At 36.5% G+C, this 9,678-nt stretch overlaps 1 protein-coding gene across 1 annotated transcript; it reads left to right on the top strand.

The window, feature by feature from the left end:
• Positions 1-3,289: 3,289 nt before the first annotated feature.
• six6a (SIX homeobox 6a) lies at positions 3,290-4,814 on the top strand. Its single transcript, XM_063061697.1, has 2 exons — positions 3,290-3,861; positions 4,634-4,814. The coding sequence occupies exons 1-2, from the start codon at positions 3,290-3,292 to the stop codon at positions 4,812-4,814; spliced, it is 753 nt and encodes a 250-aa protein (XP_062917767.1).
• Positions 4,815-9,678: the final 4,864 nt, after the last annotated feature.

Raw genomic sequence — 9,678 nt, 5'->3', positions numbered from 1 at the left:
AACTCTAATTAAGTAACTCTTAACTACCTAAAATAGCACACAAGAAATTCAGTTGTTAGAGCAGATAAATATGAGCAAGAAATGCTGGAGTTACCAATGATACTCAAATACTGAGATTGAATACAAACAATGCAATCTATATAGACTATTAATGATTAGAAACATTATGCCATCTCTGGCAAAGTCCTGGGTATTTTCAATTGTATTAACATTGCATTGTCACAAGAGTAAAAACTTTTATCCTACTATACTAATGTGTAAAATAATTAATTCTTTATAAAATGGGGAATATCAAATACATTGCTGGCATCCTAGGTAAATCCACATGCATGAGTAAGTTATTTATCCCCATGAGGTTGGAGCTACAGCAATCAATGCACATTTCCACACAAATCAATAAAGTATTGTGTGTTCTATCTATTAATAGCCTACCTCGTTGCTATGTTATTAATAGATAGAGCAGAATCTTCATAAGTTAATTTTTGAGGTGAACTGCCAGATGCAAAATTTAGAGTGTAAATTATGTCTATGCATTTGAACCATTTCCCTCTACCACACTGAAACAATGCAAGTTTTTTTTTACCAGCGGCATTTAATACGCATAAAGTATACTGATCCACGTAGATTTCACAAACTTATCAAGTTATGTATTACAAATCTATTGAGAAGAAAGAAACACATAATATATACAACGCTGCCTTGAATGTTACAGAGCAGAGCGCCACTCAGATTTCCTCTGGAGCGTTATCAATTAAGAATAACGGCATTCTGCCCCACATTGAGAAGTGTTAACATTATAAATACATGTTTTCATTAAATAATCGCCTTTGTACTTATTTTATAATTACGCGGTACGATTGATAGCTATATGTACAGGTGAATGACCATGGGCTCAGTGGTTTCGAATAACTAGACCAGAAAGATTATATCTATCCAATTGTGGTCACTTGAATATAAATGATGTACTATATCATTCACGTGTCTTTAACTAATCCTTACCTTAAATACATTCAGCTAATCAGATGAGCATTGACACATATCAACGTGCCCCTTTCTGTTCAGCAATTTGGAATATCTTTCTTCTCGCAAAAATAAACGTTTATATTGAGTTGCTGTGTCGCTACAAGCTTTCTGGCAAAATCTGGCCCGCACTCGCACGTACAGTATTATATCTTATGAAATAGATGTCTTGTGACAAGTTTATACGGAGAGCGTTTTATTTGCTTGGCTGATGCTGCCGTCGTTGCAAATCTAGAGATAATGTAAACAATGCAAAGAAGTGGTACGCCATTTACTAGCGCAGATTGGCTCAGTAATATCAGCAATTCTCAATATAATCATCTATGCTTGGAATGATCACAGATTGCCTATTGTATTCTGAGCAAATCTAAGATGAATGACAAGTGCAAATAATATTTATCATATACATCCCTTGATGGATATAAAATATTTTGCCAGAGTTACACGATTCAAGACAAGATCACAATTTAAGCGGGTCGGGTCTTCAATGCCTTATTACGGCTTCCTTCTAAATAGCATTAGATGCAGTGTGGCATAGATCGACATAACCCCATTGAACTAATTGCAATGAAAATCTTACAGAAGACAATTGTATAAACTATTTTTACTACCATACCAGATTCAATGTAGAAAAATGTTTGCTTGTCAAATGGTAACGAAATGAGAAAGAGGAGGTGATTGTATAATTATCGGGACTGGGTATTTTCAATCAAAAGAAATATCCTTTAATACGTGAGAGCGCGGGCCATAAATATCCTTTTTTGAATCCATTATTTTGAATCCAATGCCATTTCACCATTTCGGCATGTTAGACGCATCATTTTTCAACTATAGCTTCATTGAAATTATGAGCGTTTGTTCCAACTGAATTAGCTGTTGTCAGACGAGGCTTCGGGTGTCCCTGCGCCAACGCTGCATATTGGTTTACGCTACAGCGTAATGCACAGAGGGCATTCCCAACCCTCTTGGAATTCACTCGAAATAGCTGCAATGGATATCTTTAAAAGTCAACTCAGTAGAGATGTTAAAATAATATAAATGCGCGTGAAATGGTTCTTAATTTCAATGAGACAGTTGTCTAAATGCAAAAGCGACGCATTCTGATTGAAGACAATAACATTATTCGGAATTTTGGAAGCTGTGGCGAAGATTATTTTGAACAGTTTACACCATTTTGAGATTTTTAAAAACTTTTTATTATTAAAGGTCAAGGCGTTTAAAGGAAGGTGTACCTTTAGAGACACGCAAGGACAGAAACGGTTCAAAATACATCAGATCATTTTAAATAGGCTATAAAACCATCGGATTTTTTCACGTCGTGGATATGAACATCATTAGGCATGTATTACTTTGAACTTAATTGTTTATCTTTAAGATAATGATATATTAAGTTTTCAAGATTACGGTATATAACAGTATAATTACAATAATGCGGGCTATAAGTTAAATGAGATAATATATAGCTCGCCAGTTTGATGAAAATGTCCCAGTATGCTTAATTCTAAATGCTATTTGAGATGTTTTGGAATACTTTGTAACAATTGTACAGATAGATAATGCTAATGACATGGAGACTAGAGAATTGACCAAATCGCCGTATTATTTCACACCTTTGGATTTTGCACAATACGTATTATTACAAGTAGAAAACAAATATACTTACTGAACAAACACTGGAGAGTTGAATTTTGCCACGTGAATTAATATTTCAAACTGGTCCACCTACAAATTTTCAATCTAAGCGATATGTGAATCTTACATCCCGAATCGACTGCATTGTGTTTTACGAATGGCGTTATATCAAGTTCCTTTCCCTTTTACCCGTGGAAGTGTTTTTGTTTTATCCGTACCATTAATTTTTCATTGCTTGTGTTTTGTTAGGTTTATCAAATATAGAAACGAAAGTCAGCATGCTTGCTTTTTCAAGAAAAGCACTGTTTATTTGGAGGTGGTAAAATTCAGACTCTTGCTTCTGGTTGATTGGCAAACTTGACAGTGATTGACAGGCAGCCATGGCAACCAGGCACTGAATCTGCCAAGTCCAATAGAAAATCAGACGTGGGCTGAATCCTTTTTTTCTTCGGCTTTTAACAGCATCTCATCATCGCAACCGCAAAGGATCAACTGCTAACCCTGTCACTTGAAGCACCAAGTTCATGTTTGGCGTATGGGAATCTAACTAAAACGCATCGGCTGCTTGTTTTGCCCATTGGAGTTCGTACCGTAATTTGGGTTTACATTTATTTCGCTTCGTCTTAAAGAAAAATCAATGTTCCAGCTGCCAATTCTGAATTTCAGCCCTCAGCAGGTGGCGGGGGTTTGTGAGACACTAGAGGAGAGCGGAGACATAGAGCGCCTCGGTCGCTTCCTCTGGTCGCTGCCAGTGGCCCCAGCAGCATGTGAGGCACTCAACAAAAACGAGTCCGTACTCAGAGCACGGGCTATCGTCGCTTTCCACACGGGCAACTTCAGAGAGCTGTACCATGTTCTGGAGAATCACAAATTCACCAAGGAGTCACACGGCAAGTTGCAGGCCCTTTGGCTAGAAGCACATTACCAGGAAGCAGAGAAATTAAGAGGTCGCCCCTTGGGACCAGTGGACAAGTACAGGGTGAGAAAGAAGTTCCCCCTACCCAGAACCATCTGGGACGGAGAACAAAAGACTCACTGCTTCAAAGAGAGGACGAGGCATTTGTTGAGAGAGTGGTACCTGCAAGACCCCTATCCGAATCCCAGCAAAAAACGAGAGCTTGCTCAAGCAACTGGACTTACACCAACACAAGTGGGTAACTGGTTTAAGAATCGAAGGCAAAGAGACAGAGCAGCCGCCGCTAAAAATAGGTGAGTGCATACTGTATGAGCTCCTTAAATACAGTACCTGTGTATATGCATTGGATAAATAAATATCTATTGGATCAACCGTTCTGACAAATGCAGCAACAATAAATCTAGTAATGTACGAAAGTAATTTTTAAAAAAATTATTGTTTGATTTTACTTAAAGTTATCCCAATTTTAATTACGCATATAATTTGAAACCCTGTTTTAGAAAAAATAAAACTTTGCAGCGCTTTACTGCAGAGGTTGAAAATGGAATTCACTGATCTGTTGATGCATACCTGTGAGTGCTTAAAACTGACGGGTAAAGCGAACTCATAAACCATATCTGTCGCAAGATAATACTTCATGTTATATATAGTTCGCGCAGTAACTGCGTAAATTAGTTTGAGTAGGTTCATTTTCAAATAAGCACTCAGATTTCCTTATAAAACGGGTCACAGGAGCATTTGGGCAATACAAAATATAAGCGTGCAATACTACTAAATGAATCTTTCTGACGTTTACACATATTTCTGGGATTTCAGTGTTTTATCTGATTCCGTGTGTGTGTTTTTAAAAACGCCAGCGTGTTTTTAAAAAATGCCAGCATGTTTTAAAGGAATAATCTTGATTTTTTTTTATTGTTCAACTCGCCTTTTACAAATCTTAAAGGTGCTCCTTGGATGTGTTATTAGGTCCCATTATTGAAGTGCGGTAGTGTGTCAATGTATATTGTTACTACTTTGAGATTGCTGTATAATTCCTCGCTGTGTTCTTTTCCCTCGCGGGGGCAGGCTACAGCAGCAGATTTTGTCGCAGGCAACCGTGCGCTCCTTGAACGAGAAAGACGCCGCCGTGGAACCACTGGTGGCCGCCTCAAGTCCCGCCATCAGTCTCTGCAGCGTCTCCGGGAGGAACAAATCAGCGACTTTGGCGATCTCCATCACATCGAGCGATAGTGACTGTGACATCTGAGAGAGGGGGAGAGAGAGAGAGAGAGAATGCCCCCGAATTCCTGCACATTTCAATTGGGCAAAGACTGCCAATAATCAGAATCGCCACATGCTTGCATTGGTCTTTTAAAAAACGACTGTTATGCTATGAGGCAGCAGACTTAACGACTATGGTCTTAAAAAACTTGTTATTGCCTTTATTGAAAGGATATATACACAGCATATATATATATATATATATATATATTAAGAGAGAGAGAGAGAGAGAGAGAGAGCGAGAAAAATACCGAAATGGTGCCTCAAAAAATCTGTCAAGCTGCAACATTTTGAGCACCTGCCCTGTACCTTCGTGGGTATTTCATGTTGAAAATCGGTGTTATATTTTTACTTTACTTTAAAGTTATATATATATATACACACACACATACATATAAACATATGTTTGTTTATCTATTTAAAAAAGGTTGCGTTGTTAGTATTTTAAAATTATTTGTTTCTTTGTGCAAAGAATATTTGTAGAATGTTGTATGTTAGCTAGTGGATCTACAATTTGAAAGAAAATAAAATATATAATGACGGGCTTTTTATCTGAATCTTCAGTTTTATTTTCTGTGTTTGCAAATACAAATTTACATTCTATAATGTTTTACTTAAACATTTCGATTAATTTTACTTGAATCAACTAAATTAGAAAGAATCATTTAATCCTATAATATGAGAGAAAGCCAAGCGTCTCGCTTGTGGGGGGTGGGGTGGGGGGAATCCTTAAAACGTAGGTCGATTCGTATTAGACAATTTAACACTTCAACCGTTTGGGCTGTGTTCTATTTGCTTGCCGCATCTGTTTTCATTTGTGTTTTCCCATTAAGAAATTAATTTCAGTGTAACTTGATTTCTTGTCTGCTGTTGAACACTTAAGAATTATAGCAGAACGATATATCTTGACTATGTACATCTACGCTTATTGGCAAATCGGAAGACCGCGCTGTTCAGTTTGTGATTAGCTATATATTATACCTTATTATAACAGTTTGAGCTTTATAATTGAAACTTGTATTGATCATAAGGACGCAAATAGATACATTCCCTGCCTATTTTCTTTAAAAACCTGATTATCAATTAATTTGTTTTAATCGTTTTTGGAATGGACTGTAGAACCTAAGAAGAAATTGTGCTTATTTTCTCCACGGGAGCAAATGCTTTAGTCAGTTTAAGACAAATATTGGTGCGGAGAATTGTACAGGGCTTTATTTTTACGTCGCCAACAGTTAGCATTTCGTGAAGTGTTTGGCCAAGGGCTGAAATTAACTAAACAGAAATAAAAACAGGAAATGTTGGAAACATTCGGCAGGTTGGGCGGCAGTTCTCAAGAGATGCTGCCACAATACACAGATGAGTATTTCCACATGTTCTGTTTTTATTTCAGATTTCCAACACTTGCAACTTTCTATGTTGCATACGATAAAGCGCGGAGGCTCTCTTCAATTTAAAGATAAAGAGGGCGCCATATACTGTAAAATACACACGTGCGTTATGCACTAACAAGGAGCGAGTGCTCTTTAATTCTTCAAATTTAATATACAAACGAGCGCGTCTCGGCCTCGATCGGTCAAAGTGAAAAATATTTACCGAATACATATTACTGAAACACAAAGCAGAATCTTAAACCATCCATCATTTTCGATATTTGGTAATTCCTACTCATTCTATAAAAGCTGGCGTGAAATCTGCAATGCGTCAGAGGACATTGCTAAGATAATAATCCAATTTAAAGACCTGTGCTGCTTCGTGCTTATCTGCTAAGAACTTTGCCTTTGGCGCGTCAGTGTCTTTGTACAGACGCTAGCGATCACACTAGATTTTACACGAATACTACTTACAATAAACACCATTCCAGTGACAGGATGCTGACTAATGCTTTCATTCCCTCCACCTATGGTTATATTTAAACCAGAAATTAGATGTTTGTTTGTTGATATACGACATCGCATAGAGGCGTAGATATAAGATGCAGATGACAAAGATGCGTTTTTTTTCAATTTAGGAGTAAATTCTTGGTGAATTATCTTTGAAGCGAAGTACAAATTTATGAATTGTTAAGCGATGTTGGTGTTATTGTGGGTTCTTATGAACGGAGATTTTATTGTGATCAGGGCAAGGAATGGCGGCTAAAATCAGCCAAACCAGGTTCGCAACTGCTGAATATGAGCTGTTTCATTCCAGGTAAAGATTTAGCCAAAACGGATTGTTCACGACAGGTGTACACTTCGGTTTCTAACATTTTAATGCACAGAATAGAATTTTATATACTGGAACTTTTAGAAATGGACTCTGAAAACATAACTTGCTATTGCAATTTATTATCCATACTTTTTGAAAGCTATTATTTATTTAAAGCGACTTTCTGTAGATTTCTCATTTTGAAAGGGTCATAGAGAAAATAGATCTCATTCACTGCATGTCATTTCATTCATCCATTAAGGATTTCATCAAAATGCTTTTTATAGGTAACTTGATGAGGATAATTTATCATTATCATTCTGCCGGTTGTTTAGGCTCAGACCAAGAATGGTAGACTTAACCCTTCAAGATAAAATAAAATGTATCTATGTACTGCTTATAATTCAAATCGAGCTCATGTGGTCATTCAATAATTAACTCCAGTATGGTCATTTTTATTTTTAAACTACCGTTTGTATATTAATGAAGTGAAGATGGAACATTCGATATATGTATGGTATGAAGTTTAGTTGTATTCATTGTATTGGGTGGTGATACTGACAAGACTTGACAAGACAGAAATCACCCGATCAGCCTTGCGAGAGAAAGATTTTCCACCAGCATTCAGGATGGCACAAAAGAACTGGCGAGAAGTTGCGGTCTTTTTAGGATAATGCAATCTATTTAATCAATTAAAAAAAATCTGCACCTAAATTTTGTTCTCATGTTTACCTCGGAAGACAAACGTCCTTTAAATCTGTAGATGTGCACGGAATCATACTGAATGACGTTTCATACCATTCGAATGAACATATTGAATGATTTCATGAACCTTCAGCTGGTTTACTGGCAGGCTGTAAAGCAAAAGATGAACATAAAAAGAACAATTTCCAATTAATATTCAGAGGTTATATTTAGAAAAAAAACGCTCTTAAATAATTAGTTGATTGGTTGCATAACATCTATAAATTACATTCTAATCTACGGTTCATTCAATTACGTAGCGTTTTCTTAAGAGATATAAAATTTGGGTTCTCGTGAAACCTTTAACACGAAGTAAGCGTTTTACAGTGACATTATCTACATGTGATCATGAAATTGACAGGGTCATGGAAGATTTAGGTAGCAACATAATGGGACTCATGCTCTGGAGGCATTCCGCTGATTAGCAAATGAATAACAAGTAGTTTCCAAACATAGCAACGTTGTACTAAATAACACGGGACATTGGAATTATGTGCTTGTTTCTACTTTACTAAGAACAGAAGGAACATAAAATTCCCGAGCAATATTTCACATTTGTTGCCTGTATTTGGCATTTGCGAATTATGTAAAAGAACAATATTACCTAAAAGCGCAATTGTTGTTTTCTCGATCGGTAAAAGAGACAGAAAATATTGTGCTTTGACGTGATTGGGAGAGATGTGAAACATCTTATTCTCTTTTGTACACGAGCAAGGGAAATATTTGAATATTTCCGTTTCTATTCAAGCGTGGGGTGGACCTCGGCGGGAATGAATGAAAAAGTCTTGTAAGCAGTCAATTACATTGTCAAACTTCCCTGAGTAATAAACGCTAATGATGGGATCTCGAGTCCTTGGAGGACAAAGGGCGCTCTAAGTATTTTGTGAAGTTGTATTGGCTAACGAGGAGCTTACAAAAGATTTACCAGCCATCATTTTTGAATCCGCAAGAGGCAAGCAAAGCAAAAGGCTAGGGTTCAGACAGCATTGAACCATGCATAACAAAAGAGAAGGAAAACGAGAGAAAGGCAAGCGTACGACAGAATGGGTGAGCACGTTTCCTTAAATGAAAATATTTTACAACTCAGTTTGTTTTTTTTTGAGTTCCGCTGTTGTTTCCAGCTTAACTGTTTTAAATTCTTTTCGCAAAATTTGATGACCTCACTTGATGTTTTCTGATATAGCCTGGATGTTGGCTGATTTTGAGTCAAAGAAATTGAATTGAATTGACAAGCGTATTGTTCTAAAGGTTTCAAATGTTGTGATTAAGATGGAGACAATTTGGTAACATTGTAACGGAAGTGAATTTAGGGATAGCACCCTGAAAAACTTTATATTAACAAGTGATTATAAATTTTGTCTAAATTATTATGGGATAATATATTAATATCTAAAGCGTTCATTTTATTGCTTATAAAACACATCTCTAAAACTCGGAAGCGCTTTTCTCTTCTTGCGTGGATATCCATTGATAGTGAGGTTACGCTTCAAGGTAAAAGTGCCACTTCTTTTTACTTACGCATATAATGCGAAGTGGGTGTGTAACACAGTGTATGAATCTAATACAAGTTGCGTTTGAATTATAAAACTGCATTAGCATCTCTTTATTTTTTACATACAGCTCGCTCCCATTTAAAAAAGAATAAATTAAACTTGAAATAAATAGATTCTGCACAACATTCCAATGCCACAAATTACAGCATTAAATGAAAAATAAATCTCATATATTGAAAACTAAAAGTTAGCATATAAGAACTAAAGGACTTAGCTCCATATCTCTTGAATACTGGTTCTCCGCTTTGAGTATCCTCAACCACTGAATATGAACAGATTCAAGGGTATCTTATTCAGAAGATTTATTTATGCATGCCTGAGTGAAATATCTTCGCCAGATATCTGACCTAGAAAGCTGAAGCACATAAG

The sequence above is a fragment of the Mobula hypostoma genome, chromosome 1, assembly GCF_963921235.1.
Source record: "Mobula hypostoma chromosome 1, sMobHyp1.1, whole genome shotgun sequence".
In the NCBI taxonomy this organism is placed as follows: Eukaryota; Metazoa; Chordata; class Chondrichthyes; order Myliobatiformes; family Myliobatidae; genus Mobula; species Mobula hypostoma.
Note: the sequence above shows the minus strand (reverse complement) of the source record. Positions and strands in the feature narration are given on the sequence as shown.

What these genes read in the sequence shown, in the direction of transcription:
- six6a (XM_063061697.1), top strand. Translation starts at nt 3,290, where the DNA reads ATGTTCCAGCTGCCAATTCTGAATTTCAGCCCTCAGCAGGTGGCGGGG. An exon ending in GCAGCCGCCGCTAAAAATAG is followed by an intron (nt 3,862 to 4,633) that starts GTGAGTGCATAC and finishes TCGCGGGGGCAG; the next exon opens with GCTACAGCAGCAGATTTTGT.